Genomic DNA, 19,038 nt, shown 5'->3' with positions numbered 1-19,038 from the left:
GAAAGCCGAAATTTATGAATGAGCGACATGCAAACCGATCGCTAAATAAATAAATAATAATAAAAAAAAAATAATAATATATATATATATATATATATAAGACTTGTTTTAAAATTTTAGGCAGAGGTGTAAATTGTATGTATTTATGCTATTGAAATAAGACTAATTTCCCAATTAATGCAAAATTTGAAAAATACGGGTAGATAATATGAAAATTATCTTATTTCCCTGCACTTTCTTTTCGCCGTGGTGGGGTTGCTTTTTCTTTCGCGCAGGAACACATGTAGTTCAATGTGACGGCGCCGCAGATCGGCGAAGCTGGCGGCCGCTTGCCTTCTGCAATTGGACGAAAGTAGGTCAGCTCGCGCTCACGTGCCTCCCCATTCCCAGCGCCTATGCGCTCTGTGTCTGTGTGGGGAGCGCGTGATGACACGCTAACCATTTGCCTACGAAAATTATTCCGCATGTTTTGCTTTGGGAACCGATATTTTGCAAAGGTGATATATAGGCAGGCGAAAACAGCAAGCAACATTTTTAAAAAGTCGCAAAATATGACTCCCAGTGAAAGAATAACGACATGCCAATAATTGGCAAACGCACACTGCGCCGTGCTTCGTTTGCATGTTAACTCCGTGTCATATTTACTTGCCAGTTATAGTCAGAAGCGCTGTTTCATGAGAATGATCTTTTTGTTGTGCCGTGTAAGTAATTTTAATGGATGCACTTGAGCACGTTTTCTAACTGAATACACGGCTGTCTGAATCCAGCACGTCTTTTTACCCCACGTATTTGATCACTACTAATGAACCATTTAGCTTTCAGCAGCTGGAAGGCGGCTTTATGATATATTATTAGTGGGATTTCGGTTAGAATTCAGATGTCAAATCATTAAAATGCCATGGTGTGTAGAAACGAGACAGCGGGTATCTAGCAGTGATGTAAACTGTGAGAAGTAGGTCTTCTATTGCACACTTTCTAGAGCGCCTATACTAAGCGCACTCGTTTGGTCATAAAATACTAATAAAGAAATTAGTATTACACTAATACATATTTGTATGCACAGGAACAATGACCACGGAAACTTGCATGTAGGCGGCGTCTTGAAACAAAATATTGTGAGCGAGCTGTAGGCGGCGTCTTGCCGGCCCCCTTGACGTCAGAGCTGTCAGTATCCACACATGGAGCTGCGGATCATTTCAGCATCGCTGGCCGCTTATCTGCGCTCAGTATCGCGGTGTGACCGAAGGTATAGCGTCCGTCTCCGCGTTGAAACCAGTCGGTCCGCTTTTTTATACATCTTTCGTTCTCGGGGATAATCGCTTCCAGTTACAAAGCAAGTTCATTGCCATCCTTCGATATTTTTCCCCCTCCCCGTTGATTTTTTTTTTAATTTTTCCCCCCGGAATACAAGGTTGTGCTTCTGTTGAAACGAATGGAGAAAATGTCTAGACCTCTCCCAATAAACCAAACTTTCCTACCTCCAACTCATGGCGTGCTGAAATCTCTTCTGGAAAATCCCATGAAACTGCCTCTTCACCACGAAGAAGGTAAAATATATGAATTTAGTTTTGTTTGCTAATGAAAATCACGGTGTTGATTAAATCAGGCAGCTCTGTTGTAGTCCTAGCGTAAACGATTAAAAAAAATCCTTTTTCTTTCATCCAGAGTGCACCTGACAGTTCCGTTTCAGTTGCTCTACTATGAAGGTTACCTTATCTGGGAAGTTTTCGTATACTGTGCTATAGTGAAAATGCCCTTTCCATATTGCAATCGATTGGATCAACCAGTTGCAGAGCAGCAAATCTGGCTAGCTTGCTAACTATGGTTTGTATAGCAGATCCTTATATAGGACGCCTCTGCTCACTGTCTGCAAGATATCAAAGCTCAACTCAAAATCAAAGCGGTAGAATTTCCCCCTCTAAATGTCCATACGACACCTTAATTTTGGTTTAGATGTGGCAGTTCTGTATTATACTGTGTGAGAAAAATATTTACGCGACTGGTATCGAGCGAGGCTGGGTGTCCATGTCTGGTCTTAACCATTTAGTTCCATATTCTCTTTCCGTACCCTGGGAAATAAAAGCAAAAGATATGTACATGTGCTAATCAATTTCAAATGTGCGCGGACCTCTGATCAATTGCAGCGATTAGTGCAAAAGCTTCTGAAATGATTTTGCACAAGTCTGAGAACAGTTTGAAATGGTTATGTCTGCTGAAATGTACCTTAATTGTCTGCAGAAATGTACTTTAATTATGGTAACTTTGAAAATCTGAAATGTTAAGCGTGTCAGTAGTCACAAAAAGAAACACTTAATATTATTGTCATTTCATTTGGACTAGATTTCCCATATTCGCACCCCGTGCTTGAGTGGAAGCTAAATGAGATCCCTGCACGGGCTTACTGTTGTACCTAAGCATATTTTTTTTTTACTATAAGAAGTAATATATGGTGCCTTTGTGTTTCCGAAGTGGGCACGTCCGTTTTACTGCAGAAAAAAACGAGCAGGGTCTGCATTTGCTGTGGGAAACGGGTTAGATTTTATGAATACAAAGAACCCAGCACTCATTCCTGCAAATATATGTTGCATGACAATGGCAATATCTGTAAGGGCGCTCTAATCTTTTGCAGGTTTTGCAAAAGAGAAGGAGAAGGAAAAGAAGTTGGATGAGGATGGGAATGCTCCTCAGTCGGCCTTCTTGGGGCCTACTCTGTGGGACAAGACACTTCCTTATGATGGAGACAGCTTTCAGTTGGAATATATGGACCTTGAGGAGTTTCTCTCTGAAAATGGCATCCCCTCCAGTCCATCGCAGCATGAGCAGAATCAGCACCAGCAGTCGGCCTTGCAGCAGCAGGCGCCTCCGCCACCGGTGCCGTCGGTGATGGACCTCAGCAGCCGGGCTACCTCCTGCATTCACACAGCCATGGTCCCCCAGACCTGCATCCACAGTCCCGGCCGATCAGGTATCCCTAACCTTCCTCTACCGTAAAAATGCTAAGTTTGCTTTGCCCCTCATTGGAGGGGATTTGCAGAGGCTGAGGCAGCGTGGTGGAGGTAAGCGTGGATCAAACTCAGCTTTTACAGCTGCTGTCCCTTAGTCATGTCTGCATGTTCAATTGAAGTTTATTACTAAATTAAGACGGACTCATAATGATCTGACCATGGGAGTAGAATTTCTTTAGGCCACCTAAGAGGAAAGTGCAGTTGATTTCAATTCAGAGTATTTTAAGATTTTTGTTATTAATTAAAGATATTCATTGTCATTCAACAATATCTGCTCCACCTGATTTCTGCTTGGTATATCCCCCCCCCCCCCCCCCCATTTACGTGATACTAATGCAGTAACAAAATTACAAATAAGGTGAATAAACAATCATTTATACCATTACCGTAATTGTAAATGTAATGTAAAAGTACATAGGAATAAGCAGACCCTTTTAAAAATGTGAAGACAGTTCCATGTTATGTGGAATTTTCCAATGGAATGTGCTATTAAAAGAAAGGCTGAATTGACTATTTGTGATATAGCAAAAATGTGTGTATGCAAGTGCGCCAATATACATACACTTATCATATTATATATTATATATGGTTGCTTCAATAAACCATTTAAGGATTGATGTTGATAGAACAGTGATACACACTGTGGTGCCCCTGACCTTTTTCTACTAGTTTTCCATCTAATTTTGCATCTCATTAATTAGACTTCAGTGGATTGTTATTGTATATTTGTGGCGTGTGTGCGCACGCGCACACACACACGCACACACACACACAAACACAATCATTGAATGGATTTTTCTTTTGTCTACAATCTGTTCTTCCATGGGCTATTGTGCCACCTCTTAATAAGACAATAAATTGCAGCATGTTGCGTACACTGAGTACAGAAAATGTGTTCTTAGTTCTTTAAGCTGTTCTCCTGGCAAATATGTACATACTACATAGGCCTAAATTTTAAATTGTATTTCCTTGTGGTTTTAATGTAGCCTGTTCAGGCCACAGTGTGGATTATACCATAGAACCACAATAACTGCTACATTGCATGAAAATCTATTGCATCTTCTCTGACCTTTTTCATTTGAGGTCACAACAGTACATTTCCACTAACAAGATTGATTTATTTAATCCATCAGGCTGTTGTGGTGATACAAAACTACTTTGAAATAAAATAAATATCTACTTGGTGACTAATTGCACAGTCACACCTCTGCTGTTTTGCATGCGTGTGGCGCACTCCTGTCTGAATGCGTTGCTGTATTGTTATTTGTTGCATTGCTGCCAGTGATACCTTAAAACTCATAGTTGCGCTGTGGCAGCGCTGGCGCCACCTAAGTGGATATTAAGGGAGTTCCGCCTCCTTGTTTTGTCTTTTAGCAGCTTAGCGTGCGAGTTGGGCGTATGTCACCTAAAAATTGCACAAAAACTGGCTGTGTGGACTACCACAGTGTCTGATCCGTGAGCCAGCTTGCACAACGGGGAAACATTTTTCCTGAGGAAAATACTTATTGTGGTGGACAGTGGATGCTAGTATAGAGCCTGACCGGTGGTTTCAATGTACTTTAACACGAGTGTTCCTAATGGGTTCCCCGTGGCTTTGCCTACCCCCTTAATCTGTTTGACATTGGCAATCCTTGTGTTTTGGTTGTTGTATGAGGGGAAAATGGGGAAAGAGGCTGCAGAATGTTGTTTTTTTATGCTTGTTAAATTTGTTTTTTTTCTGATTTTGGTTATTCACATGTGGGAATTCCATAAGATTGCTTCTGTTGGTCATATTTAACTGCTGATTAAAAGTTTAATTCCATTTATCAGAAAAATACAGTGTCAGAGTTGTTGCAGGATGTGGTGCATTGAGATCCTTTGAAAGTAATACTTGCTGAAGGGGCTAAAATATAAATAATGCAAATTTTAATATCTTGATATTTTACAGGAGTTTGGTCTGAGGCATATTGGTTGAAACTGAAGGTAAAACTTATTTGGCACAACTTGAGAGGGTTGTACTTATATTTAATGAATCTGAAAGGCAAACATTTTAAATGGGCTATAAAGAGGAACGTTGAAGTGTAAAATCCAGTTCTGCCAAATGCCCACGTTAGAATGGATCATCCTGTTTCCTGTTTCTCCCTCTTTTTTTTTAAAAATTCCCTTTCAGTGCCGTCCTCCCTTGCACATTGTTTCTCACGTGAGGCAGAAGGCTTGCAGGACCACGTGATAGACACATGGAGGCGCCGTGTGCAGCGCTCTCCACAAGCTGCGCCTATCACGGCATGAGATCCGCCGATCTAGGTACATAGTGTACTCTGGCGGCAGTCACATTCCCGGAGCCGTGCTCCTCTCACGTGAGCGCGGAGAAGCGAGCGAGCAGGGCGCGAGTAGCTGGCTGCAGCTCGCATGCGCTCTGGCGTGCGGCTTTACAGATAAGCAGTGCTGGACCTGTTCAGGCTGGTGGATGGATGTTGTTCTAGAAGTTTGCTGCCAAGTTTTGCTTCTTATTTTAACAGCTGCGGAACTAAGAAATGCTTAATGTGAGTTGCAATTGTGTCCCCTTTGTAAAACTCCAGCAGAGTACTAGTATTTTCATACCTTAGTAACAAATATAAACAATATATATGAAACGTAACCTGAAAACATTAAACAGTTCTATCTGGTAGAGTATTTCCTGTCTGTTTTGAAATTGTATCTTTAAACTTTCACTTCCTACCATTGCTTCCAAAATCTGAATGCTTGTGTTGCTTTTGTTCCTCTTTAACGAACCTAAGAAATGAAAAATTTTTTTTTTTACATGTACTGTAGCTGCACCCTGATGGCACCAAGAACCCATTGTGTGACATGTGTACAAGCACGCCGTGCCTAGCATGTTCTGATCCATCTGCCTCACTTTCGTCACATAAAAGTGGGCGTGTCTGCAACTGACCCTTTTCTGAGAGCCAGCCAAGTTAACACCAGCTGGAGAGGAGGGGAAATGCTTTTAGTGGATGGTCTTTAATATCAGCGCTCACACTGGCTGATATTTAAACCAACATCCACTGCAAAAATCAAATCAATTATATATAAACTGTATGAAGTATTTTTTGTCCCAGGGTAATTTGTAATAATTTTAAATAAGCGTAATAATTTAAACAATCATAATGAAAAATTAAACATGCAAAAGTGGGCTTCCCAAAACCTGACACTCAAGGGACTGAGTCTTGCCAGTTTTGGCTGCATAGATTGAATTATCGCATGACTGACAGTTGATGCAATATCTAAATGGTTGCTTCAACAAACCAGTTAAGGATTGATGGTGATAGAACAGTGACACACACTGTGGTGCCCCTGACCTCTTTCTACTAGTTTTCCATCTAACTTTCCATTTCATTAATTAGACTTCAGCGGATTGTTATGGTACATTTACAGTACTTGTGTTAAGTCTGTCAATACTTACAAAAACGTTTATAGGTTCTTTTATTGGCTGTTCTTCACTAATGAAATTTTCTTTAATTGTTTCGTTCCCGTGTAACACAAACAAATCAGAACAAATTATTACTTTAATATTAAAGTTAATTTAGGTCAAACAGTATTTTTGTTATTTAATTGTTTAAAGACAATGAATTAATAAATTAATTACATGGTCGTAATTCCCCATGCATTATTCATTTTTAAGGGGAAATAATCAATGGGGATATCAAGATATGTCCCGGGTTCTATCTGTAGCTAAATCAATCCTAATTAATTAGGCGCTCAGCTGGAATGACAGTTACCACCCTCGGAGCACCCCCCAGGACCAGGAAAACACCACTCCAGACTGATTAATAGAGGGCGTAGGAAAGAACAGCCAAGATTTTGCAACAACTGCATATGCACAAATGATGGAGGAATTTGCAGGCATCATGAATGGTCCTTCTTTTTTAAAAAGAAAGAGAACAAGCAGTATTTCATTGTGTTTTTGGGTATATGATACCAGTATAGGACAGTATATGATAACCCAGTCGAGGTCTATGGCTTGTTGTTTTTGTCAGTTTCAGGTGGATTAATTTTTTTTTCCCCATTTGAAACATTATCTAGTACATGTGACTGAAAACATGTTTTAGATTGTTGTTCCTTTGCATGCACTTATTCAAGGGGGTGGTTTCATTTATCAGGTTGAATCTATTCGTAGCCTGTTTTTACCTCTTGCTTGTTTGTGGTGCCGTTCACCATAACACCGCTCGCATTTTGTGAGGGCTGAAATAGTTGTTTTTGTTAATGTGTATTGAACCTCAATTATAATTAGTTTCTAGCGAGATGCACTCGGCGAGCACGGAAGGTGAGCCACTTAGTAATTCAGAGGCTGCGCTTTGCAAGTGAAATCAGCAGCGACGCTGCTGCTAATGAGGGGACAGGAAGGAGGGTTACTGCAGTGTGGAGGCTGGTGGCCTGCATTTATCGGTAGAAACTAGGGGGTTTGGCAGCATTTGTTCTCCTGAGAGGAAGGATGGGCATCCTGCAAAGGGGTTCAGGCACGGTTCAGCCTCCCATTCGCACCAGGAATCCTTTGCGGTTTCTGCCTCCAGCTCACCTCCAAAGGAATTAATAAGTCACTGGCTGAGGCCTTGCGACCAGTTTGTCGCATGCTGATTGGTGAATGGCTTTTTATCAGCCTGCTCACAGGTGATTCCATGCCCCCTAGGGAAGAGGGAGAACCATCCAGTGAGGGGTGTGGTACAGTAGGAGGTTCCCCTGCTTCTCCGGCGTGGCGGCTTCCCCTGGCTTCCACGTCTAGGCAGTTCCTCACTGCTCTGCGGTCACTGCAGAGTGAGTGGGAGTTGGGGGTGGGTGGGTGCAGACGCCGTTTATGGCAGACTGCCAGCTCTCATGACTGCGACGGACATGAGCACGGAAGCTGCCTTACAGCACTGAAGCAGACTGGGGGTTGGGGGGGGGGGTGCATTCCTTTCAGCTACTCAACTGAAGTGTGCGCCCTTAGAAGTTCCTGCGCTCCTAATGTCAAATGCTAGCAAAAGGCATTTCTGTCCTGAAGGAGTGAGTTAAGCTTATTTTCCTTCATCATTACGTTTTATTCACTTAGGCAGTGCTTAAACCGACCACATGGAAGAAATAAAAACACCCGACTATGTTTAATATGAGGTAAATTGTAGCCATGGCCACATTGTGCAAATGGATATGCGAGAAACAATGGTTTCAAGTTCTGAAATTTTAGGGTTCAGTCATATATATTTACATGAAACAAGTCATATTTTAAACCAGTAAGAAACTTATAGGATGTACATATTTTTGTGTATCTATGTATATAGTTCATTTAGAAATGAAAAAAGTGAATTATTTGTGCAAGAAAAAAGGAAAAATAAAAACAGAAAACACTAACAAACATGGTCTCTGATCAACAAGTTCTGCATCTATACTTAGCACAAGTAATCAGATGCGGAATTTGAAATGTCCTTTTAACCCACTCTCATTTATGCTTGATGTTTTTGTCCTTATGACCTTTTTGAAAATCGCAGTCTATCAGTAACTTGGTGCCAAAGCCTTAATGATTTTTCTGTGTTATAAGCTTGTATAACGTATAGCATTTTTTTTTACTAGAGCTGTCACAATTACACAAGTATATTTGAATACTTTGAATAAATAATACTGAATACTTTTTTTTTTTAAGTATCGATTAAAATTTGCCTTCTCTATTAGTTGGTAATATGGTGGAAGGAAGACAGCAGCAAGCAAAAGCCTCAGTTGCATGACAGAACTGAACGTTAAAAGTAAATGAAAATGCAATCGTCATAGAACTTGAATATCAGCATGAACGCAATGCAGGAACATTTTAAATAAAGACATTTATGGACTCACCAATAATGTGAGGTTATACATAGATAATCACTGCTAAAATGAAGGCAAACAACGTCGTTTAAGCACGTCTTCTTACACAGGCCTAATAATCATATATGAATTTATAACCATATCTTGTGAGCATATTGTGTATATTGAATGATGTCTGAAAAAGTTCACATTGCGATATTTGAAATTTTTGCTTTAAATATTTTCATATTTCTAAAACAAAAAAGAGCTTAAAATATACCCAAAAGAAACTGTAGCCAAATAGAACTTATCAACCTGTAGAGTCTCTCAAATAATTTGGTGGCGTTGCAGTGACATATGGCCGATAAATCAGTTCCTTTTGCTCAATATTGGCTCTATGGAACTCAAAATATTTCCATACAACGGAAAACAATTTTTTGATGACCATTTCTTGCTCGCTTTTTTCCTCCCTCACTCATTTTGTTGAATTTCTCATGAACATGCCACACTATCAATGAACGAGTAAAATGGCATGTATGAAACTGACTGTGGTTGGCTTGCAGAGCCATGCAGAGTTCATGCAAAAGCAGCTGCAGGAAGCTTTATACAGATGCTCCTCTACTTATGAACCTTCAACTTACGAACATTCAGACATACGAACGAAGAGGACTGCAAGTCTAAATTGCGTTCATTAGGCTCACTAGTGACACGGAGATTCCACACAAGGTAGCGAGGACGGTGTGGAACACAGGAGGATCGGCACGAGCAGGGCATGACACATACTTTTGTGTGTAGATTTGAGTACCCTTAAAATGGTGTTGAATAATGACTTAAGAACATTTCAAAGTTACGAACAGCCGTTAGGAACGTATCTCGCTCGTAAGTGGAGGAGCGTCTGTACTGATTTTTTAATGGACTTTTTAATGTATTGGATAGTATTGAAAAGAAACTGTCATTAAAATTGCAGAGATTGCTGAGTTTTGTTTCCTATGACAAAGTAAAAATGTTTTAATATAAAACATCCCAGCTGACTACCGTGGTCCTTCTAATTACATATGCAAGACATGAAGTGTCGATATTAACATTGCACATTGTGCAGGTTTAGAGGAAGATGCATTTGGTAGCGCTGTCGCTGTACACCATCACTTTATGTGTGTAGAGTTTGCATGTTCTCCCTGTGTCTGCGTGGGTCTATGCCGGATCATGCCGGATCCTCTGACTTCCTCCCACAGTCCAAAAACGTGCAACGTAAGTGAATTGGGATGCCTAAATTGACTCTGTGTGTGTGTGTGTGTGTATATATATATAAATTGATTATTCGGAAAAGTAATCAGTAGGTTACTTGATTATTAATATGATCGATAGTGACAGCATTCATTTTTACATAATCATTTGAAGTTGACAAGAATAAAACTCCCTTTTTGTCTTGGGATATAATCAGTACAATTTTTTTCTGTATATATCTGATTGGAACATTTTGTGGAGCATGCGAATACACTAGCAAAGGTGAAGTAACTATCTTACGACATCTTCTCTAGATGCAGTGAAACAGATTGCAGGGGCATGCTGCAGGTCCTGAACTTCTAAATAATGTGCAGAATTGTTGCAGACTAGTCAGTCAAGTCTGGTAAGGAAAAAGAAGCAAGTATGCCACAATTTATAGGAGTTGTTTTTTTTCTGTCTGTTGCAGTAGAAAATATTTTACACAGTGTATATGTAATATATTGATAGTGGTAAATACAGGACATTCAGAGGTTAATTTACATAACAGGTGATAATAATACAGCACATACTATGGGTGTAAAGATGCATCGATGAATCATGATGAATCGCTTATTAAGGTGGCCATTCAGCTATAGTGATCTGTAACATCAGAATTGATTTTTGAGGGGAAAATCCTCCTTGAAGATATTCCTACTTCTGTATTGCGTGCTGTCGTGTTCATGTGCTGCAGGTAGATGCACAAAGTAGCCACACTGGCATGCACATTTCTGACACGTAGGTGATCTTTGCTCTATGGAGCTGATCTTTGTGTTTTGTAGCACAAAACGCTATGATGCTTTTTGGAAACACTCTTTTTGGTAGCACAAAATAGTCTTTCTTGTTTTTGCTACAGTAGCATGGTCAGGACACTGAGGTAACTTACTAGCTAGCTAAGTACACCTAAAAAGTCATTTTACCCTTACAATTGCATCATATATTTACTGTAACATATCAGCCTGGGTTTGCCAACTGTCACGCGTCTGGTGTGACACTCACGCTTTCTGACTCTCACGCTCACGCAAGATGTTCCAGCAAATCTGTATTATTCCATTATAAACCTAAAATTAGCTACATCAAAAGCATTGGGGTAGTTTGCAAAGCCTACAGGCTATTTACAAGGTAATAAAAGTGTTACATACATGTCAATGAGTGTGCAGACTTGTCTCGAATTAAAAATCTCACACCAGGCAGCTGACCAAAGTTGGTAACCCAGTTATCGGCATCAGTCTTGTGTGTCAGTCTTGGCCGATATTGCTGGTTGATATTTAAACTTTATTAATATTCAAATTTGGTGACACTAACGATAAAGACACGACTACTGCAATAATGGATATGATTGCTGTGGATGATAGGCCATTATCTATAGGGTAGGACAAGGGATCTCATCAGCACATTCACCTCTTGGTACAGTATATGCATCAAAGTACCAGCCCACAACATGTTAATTCACTATTAAATTTAGCCAGCAGATCAATCTTTTCTTTTCCACAGAATAACAAAACAATGTAACATTCTGTTAATCTAAACTGCAAGTTTCACCCTTGGCAACCGCCTGAACTGTATAGTTAAGTTATAGTTAGTCATTTTACAATTTACACTGGCTTGACCTCCCTATTTAATAATAATTAAAATTAATGTTCTGAAATTGTGCTTTTTTTTGCATTGCATTAATAATGTGTAATCATTTCCTATGGTAATCGGAGATTTTTTTTTTCCCCCGTTAAAAAAGGGTTTTAAATTAGTTTGTCAAATTAATCAAAGAATCGATTAAAGATCATCCCCTCTCTAGGCCTAATCGCAATCAAATAAAATCACTTTGGGGCCTGTGATCTCTAGCACATACATATACAGGTACACAGTCAAAATACAGTTCCTAATAATAGATATTAAATCAAATTGGTATGAATACTGAATGACAGTTTTATTCAGGCTTTTCAACATTTTAAGTCCAACATTTACATGAACATCGTTGTAAGGTTAGCATAAAAGCAAGGAGAGCTCAGTTCATTTTTTTTTTAAAAGCTTTTTGTAATTGTCAACATATTGTATTTCTTTCTAAATTGTTCTAATACACTATAGAAACCATTTGATTACAAGGTGAAAAGAGAGGTACCCATGCAATCAGAACAGCATGGGAATTCTGAAATTCCAATTAGTCCAAAGCAGAGAAAAGGAGAGCTGAGGTTACATATTTTGACCTTGTGCTAAATCATGTCTGACAGTAAAGCCATTGTCTCCTGCAGAGCTGGTCTGGAGCCCAGGGCTGTTTCAGAACCTCGGACTAGAGTGGCAATGTAAAGGAATAGCTTTGACAGGGACACCCAAAATGAGGAGCTGCAGGGAAGGATGACGCACAATATCTTCTGGCTTAAGGTTAAGAAACAGAGGGGGCTGGTGCTTTTTGAGACTGATAACCTGAAATCAGCTGAAATAAACACTGAAGTCATTGTTCCGTGATATGGACACACAGCAATGGTTTTCATGCATTGTGCTACGGATTGAGTTATCGGAATTTTCAAAATGGCAGCTCCCTTTACGGTGGTATTCCCTATGGTTGATTACACTGGAAGCTCAAAATCTGCTCACACTCAACTTTTTTCCCCAAGAGTCAGTCCTTTAAAGAGGACAGCTAAATAATTAAGTAAAGTGACAACACAGCCCTGTCACAGTCAGCATACTATGACCTCCAGTTAGCTAACCCCTTCGTTAGTTTGTCACTTGATTTGCCTGTCTGTGGTTTTAGCCATCTAGTCAATGTGTGCCACCTAGTGGATGTACCATGTTATATACAATTTCCAGACTGTTTTTGACAGACAGGCAGTAAACATTGTTATGATAATGCAGTAAACAATTCACCATTAAGGACTAAATATAAACTATATATAATAAAAAGTTTGCATTGAAATTTTATTTTTATAGTGAAGTATGTTCAGAGCATGGCTCGTATGTAGTCGCTTTACTGAGATTTTGACGTTTACATTTTCATCATTCAATCCCACAGCCCTGCCCTCCTCTCGCAACACTCCCAGTCCTATTGACCCGGAGACCATCCAGGTCCCGGTGGGATATGAGCCTGATCCAGCCGACTTAGCCCTGTCCAGTGTCCCTGGCCAGGAGATGTTTGACCCACGCAAACGCAAGTTCTCAGAGGAGGAGCTCAAACCCCAGCCGATGATTAAAAAAGCACGCAAGGTCTTCATCCCTGATGAAATGAAGGTATTTTGGAGCTGGTTATTAAGGGCGGCTTGCTAAGCAGTATCTGTGGATGCAGACTAGAGCAGAAAGACCTCACCTGCCTCTTTGCTAATGGTGCTCAGAGTTAATTGATTTTCTTAAAACTGCGACTTGTATAAGTATATTAAATTGTAATAAAATGATTATTCATGAACAGTTTAAGTAGAGTATTGCAGACAGATAGGACTGGCCCACTGCTTTTTGGCTGAAAAAATGGCTCTATGTGTGTTGCCTCTTATCTGATTCATGGTTCTGAATGTAACCTGAAGAGAAATGACTATTGGTACAAAAACGCAAAGAAAGGATGGTGATCAAGTCCCCGTCCCCACTGATCATTAAGGTAATTGCTTTCCTAGCTCCTTGTTGAGACTCGCACTGTTTTGTGTTCCTTCCCATTGGCCAGAACATCCACAGGACCCAGCTAAGAGGCTTAACCCCAGCTATTCATCTTTAGACAGGCCACGTGATCCCCGTTCCTCTCCTGCTGGGTCAGGATTAAGGGATTTGCCATTGCAATTTGTTCATATAAAGGCTGATCTGTGCTGAGGTTCACGCGGTGATCAATTGCTCACAATCAATTGTCAGGGGGCCTTGACAAAAATCAAGTAACTTCCAGGAGTGGTCAGTGTAGCATGGGTGGGTGGGCTGTCAGTAGGTGACTGGACCACGATGTCTGAAGTATAGCTTGCTTTCTGATAGACCAATCTCAGGTTTTGTATTTGGTGATAAGAGATATCACAGTATCTGTGATAACATTATCATAATATCACCTGCATTTTTGTAATTAAACCTACAAAATATAACTTGGTACTTCTTTTCATCTTTTTCTCTTTTTTTGTTTTGTACAATTTGAGCAGGACGACAAATACTGGGCAAGGCGTAGAAAGAACAACATGGCGGCCAAAAGGTCACGGGACGCCCGGCGGCTGAAGGAGAACCAGATCGCCATCCGGGCCAGCTTCCTGGAGAAGGAGAACTCCGCCCTGCGCCAGGAGGTGGCAGACTTGCGGAAGGAGCTTGGCCGCTGCAAAAACATTATTTCCAAATACGAAGCTCAGCACGGGCCCCTGTAAGAACCCCCCACTCCCACCCACGCCACACCTTGTTCCTCCACCAGTGACACCATGCCTCCACCCCCCCCCCCATTCCCTGCTCGCTCAAACGTTTTGAAGGACAATGTTTCCCATTCAGTAGCACCCCCCCCCCACCTGACTTAAGGTCACCGCTGATACCCATCAGTCATCAGCACTTTACCAGAAGTAGAAAAGATATCTTTATATATATAGATATATACATATAGGTATATTTTGTACCCTATACATGTAGGGTATATACACAAAATAATACCTGAGAGAGTGGAAAAAAATATATGTGAAACACTTATTTTTCCCTTTTTTGGCTGTGTCTACTGCCTGTTTTGGAACCAAGCTGCCCTCCTGTTTCCATTTCCCCCAAAATGTTTCTGAAAATGTTTCATTCTCATCTTCTTTCTAGCGATTCTGTAGATTTTTCCAGGGCCGAGAACTGTTGTAGCATTTTAATTTTTCCGTTTTATTTTGTTAATTCCTTATGGTTTGAGATTGCTGATTCATAAGCGATTGTCCTGTCCACTTCCCTGTGCTCTTTATTTTCGGTTGTAATTAATTGGAACAGTTTAGCTGTTATTAACAAACTGTTTTGTCTGATCCATAAGCATTAATGTATATTGTCTCTGTGTATGTATGTAACATGGTTTTACAAATATTATAAATGCAAATGTTTCTTTTCTCGGTAACTACAGTATATTATTTTGAGATTGTTGCTGTCAATATAATTATATTTTAGTTGATGGTGATCATTTATCTATTGTCTGCATTGCTTTGCAAGTGCTATGTGATACAGTACCACTAGCTACATGACATCCCGATATTTGTTTGCTTTTTTTGTCACTTCAGACTAAAGGATGTGCTTTTAAACTGCCTCACAACTAGGTCATGAGGTTACTTTGAAGTGGAACATCTAGTGTTTTCTGGCATTTTCAAAACCTGACGCAATAATGCTATTTACAAAGAAATGCTGTCTGGTTGTGAGTTTTAGATGTGAATACAACAACTCCCATTTTCCTCTCCGTCGCAACTTTATTTTCCTTATGGAAAGCCGTGAAAATTTTTTTTTTTTCTCTCCCTTTCTTTTCAGGATCATGCTTAAAGGTTAACATGGTGTTTCTAACCTGGTTTGACAATCTTTGCATTGTATTTCAGTTGAGTCATAATACAGGAAGCTTTCTCCAGCAGTCCTTTATACTTGTGTGTTTTACAACCTGATCTGGTGCAGTGTTTCTACTGTGTTTCAATCTTATCTGCCTGATTTTTATGAACGTTTTGCATTAAATTTCAGTCTTATTATTGTTGTTAAAATAAACCATTTAGCATGATTTCTGTTTATATTCACAGATCTCCAGTGAAGCAAAATCATTTTGATAACCAGTTGAGATTTTTCCTGAGCATGATTAACTTTTTTTGTCAAAATTTGGACAATTTTGTAGCTATGTGTTTACCTTATTCTAGACTGGCTGTAAGATGAATGTAAAAGATGTATAAAAATAAGGTTGACGGTGTTGTCATATACTGTGGTTAACCCAATCAATTTATTATTAATGTTTACTACACACCAAAAGACACAAATATATATTGACTAAAAGTTTAAATGTTTATATGAAGTTGTTCTATAAGCTGTTTTGTACAGTATTTTGCTATACAAATACTAACTATGTATTTTACAAGGCACAATAAAACAATAAGACTATTCTTAATCTGTAATGTATACTCACAGATACATGCACAAAGAGGGGGCTGCTTGTTGTTAAGTAAAGTCATACATTACTGTTATTTGTGAATAGTGCCCCAGCAGTTTGCAGGGCCTCTGAGTGGGCATTATTGTGAATAATTTTCTTTTTTGTATAATATGGTTAAAGACACTATTTTAAAAAGGTTTTGTTGCCTCCCTGACCCATACTCCTGTTGACATTTTCTAGAAATATCATTCTGGAAATCCCAGTCTCAGTGATAGAAAGTCTTATATAAATCTGGGAGTGTAAATGTATAGAGAGACATCCTGCAGTTTTGGGGATGAGGGCCACAGATGTCTGTGAATGGGTGCTGCCTTATACTTTGTCCACTGAAAGGTGACAAAAATTTTCCAAGTTGTTCCTTTGTGCAACTGCTGGCTGTTATTGGTTTTGGACTTATTTGCGCTCTTTGATGCGGAAGCTGAAATTCTGCCCACAGCATTTTTCTTTTCCATTTTTTGAAATATTTTACATTATCGGTGGCACTCAAGCTTTTATGGTTCAGGTAAAGGCATAAAAGGGTTGTTCTGATAATGCTGTAAACGACATTGAATTCTACTTATAACTTGGGTTATGAATTAACTTGGCAAAGAATGTAAGAATGATTATTTCATAATACAAAAAGAAATCTATTTGGAGTTGGACGTAATGGCAATGGGGCTGTATTCAAGTTTGAAAGCTTCAGGATATAACAAGGATATTGTAAATACATTTATTGGCAAAACAGCTTAAATGTCTAAATGTTCCTTTGTGGGCTTAGAATTATTTGGCAGTTTTATTCACATTTTTGATGGAATTGAATTTATTGCTGTCACTCAGTTTCAGTTTTTTTTTTCTGCTTGTATGAGTCTAGCTGGAGTATATGATGAATAACTTTGCATCTGAGATTTGCATCCAAATGTGAATGCCTTCTTTAATGAGTTGTTCTCATCAGTTCTGCAACTAGCATTTAATGATCTTGTTTGGGTTAAGCTTTCAAGTTGTGTATTTCTTGCAACCTAATCAGCAGGAAACTATCCTCTGAAGGGGGATCCAAGTGTCACTCTATGAAGTGAAAAACAAACAAAAAAGCAAACATAGGAATAAGCCAGAATTAGTTATAATTGCCCCGCCCTATATTTATATCACTACCTCATATAAAGGAAATAATTACAATTCTGAGTCTATTCAAGTGCCTTGAATACATCATAACTGTTCCTCAGTCGCTGAACAGTGTCTGAACAAGAACCTAACAACCAATGCAAGCTTGAGTCTTCACAACACCACTTGGAAAGGCTCAGAACTGCACTGAAGGGCTGTCCAGTCCATCAATCTCCAATTGATTTGATTTGTTCATTATTATTATTATTATTGTTTTGCTGTACTTGGATGAATACCATTGTATTTCTGGCAACACCAACAGGTTGTTTTACTGAGGGTACATAAATATAGGTAAAGGACAATTTTATCTTGTAAGTCATAGAATGGATGCATATACTGTTCAGCCCGAGCCCTGTGTTTCTGTATGTAATTCTTAGTGTTTAATAAAGTCTTTAATATTTCTTCTCTCACATTGATCTCTACAACATTTACTTTGCTGACTCCTGTATGACACAGTAACAAACGGCTGGTTTGCCAGCTCATTCAATGCTTTTGCATGAATAATTTCATGGTTTAAGTATTATTTTACACACACACACACACATACATGCACAGATTAGGTACAGTATCTATATCTTTGTGGGGACTCTCCATTCATTTCTCAGGGCATAACCCTAATCCAGAAGTGGATAGCTAAGGGTCCAGGAAGTAAAAATCCTGGTCTGATTTTTTTTTTACTTTCCGGACCAGAACTATCCACCTCTGCCCTAATCCCAACTAGTTGGCAATTAGCGAGAGAACATTTTAAACCGAATTTGAGAAAACACTTCTTTACACAGCATGTAGTTAGAGTATGGAATAGTTTTCCTGCTAGTGTAGTGCAAGCTAAAACCCTGGATTCCTTTAAATCAGAGCTAGATAAGATTTTAACAACTCTGAGCTATTAATTAAGTTCTCCCCAAACGAGATTGATGGGCCGAATGGCCTCCTCTCGTTTGTAAATTTCTTATGTTCTAAGCAAACAAAATACAAAACTTTTGGCATTTTCAGTTTTTTGATAGCACTCACAAACTTTTATCAAATTAAGTTTTCCCTTGTGGTGACCAAACAATATGTCCCTACAAGGTCAAAAGGGAAGGTTTTTTTGTGAGGCCATTTGGCAATGCAATATGCCCATGCCACCCTATGAGATGGCCATTGAGAGATAATGTACAGTATAATTTATAGTCTAACACACAGCATCATAGTCTCACAGGTACACCACTATACTCTTACACAAAATACTACTATATCCTGTTGCATGCAGTCATACTCACTTTTATTTACTATCATACTCTCATACACACAGGACTCTTCTCTTGCACAGAGATCTATAGCGACTTACTGTATACACACATTATATGCTTGCATGATAGTCTGTAACAGAGGATAACAGTTTACGTATGTGAGTATGGAAGTACATGTAAATGAAGTTCATAGTGTATGCAAAACAAAGGTCTAACATGCATGAGAGTACAATATATTTGAAACCCAATAATAGCATTTGTAAGAGAAAATAGTACATGTCAATGCATATAATAATGTGCAAGGAACAAAATGACAATGTAAGACAATGGTAGGATCTGTGAATGACAATAGTTTGTGTGACAGAGTTTGACTGCCAGAGAAATGGTACTCAATTCTCGCTTCCTGATTGGTTATGTTTGATGAAGGCCACCTTCCCAATCATGATTTATATAAATGGTGGACCAGGAGCGACTCACTGAAGCCATTGGTACAGTGGCCGATAAGTGGCAATGTGATGCAAATTCTGAAAACACATGCAAAAAAAAGAACGCTGCAAATCCGCTCACAACACAATGG

The 19,038-nt window shown here is 39.3% G+C and overlaps 1 protein-coding gene across 2 annotated transcripts; it reads left to right on the top strand.

The window, feature by feature from the left end:
• The first annotated feature begins 431 nt into the window (after positions 1-431).
• Positions 432-17,645, top strand: LOC111849633 (hepatic leukemia factor-like). 2 transcript variants are annotated; one of them, XM_023822689.2, is made up of 4 exons: positions 432-1,547; positions 2,630-2,965; positions 13,036-13,250; positions 14,126-17,645. In XM_023822689.2, the coding sequence occupies exons 1-4, from the start codon at positions 1,433-1,435 to the stop codon at positions 14,339-14,341; spliced, it is 882 nt and encodes a 293-aa protein (XP_023678457.1). In that variant the 5' UTR covers positions 432-1,432; the 3' UTR covers positions 14,342-17,645. The 2 variants fall into 2 exon arrangements, with proteins under 2 accessions (XP_023678457.1, XP_023678456.1); XM_023822688.2 differs by having other exon boundaries at positions 433-1,547; positions 14,123-17,645.
• Positions 17,646-19,038: the final 1,393 nt, after the last annotated feature.

Source organism: Paramormyrops kingsleyae, chromosome 5 (assembly GCF_048594095.1).
Source record: "Paramormyrops kingsleyae isolate MSU_618 chromosome 5, PKINGS_0.4, whole genome shotgun sequence".
Taxonomy (NCBI): domain Eukaryota; kingdom Metazoa; phylum Chordata; class Actinopteri; order Osteoglossiformes; family Mormyridae; genus Paramormyrops; species Paramormyrops kingsleyae.
Note: the sequence above shows the minus strand (reverse complement) of the source record. Positions and strands in the feature narration are given on the sequence as shown.

Coding starts and splice junctions, on each gene's coding strand:
- LOC111849633 (XM_023822688.2), top strand. CDS start 1,433: ATGGAGAAAATGTCTAGACCTCTCCCAATAAACCAAACTTTCCTACCT. Junction 2,966..13,035: donor CCACAGTCCCGGCCGATCAG/GTATCCCTAACC, acceptor TCAATCCCACAG/CCCTGCCCTCCTCTCGCAAC. Junction 13,251..14,122: donor TCATCCCTGATGAAATGAAG/GTATTTTGGAGC, acceptor GTACAATTTGAG/CAGGACGACAAATACTGGGC.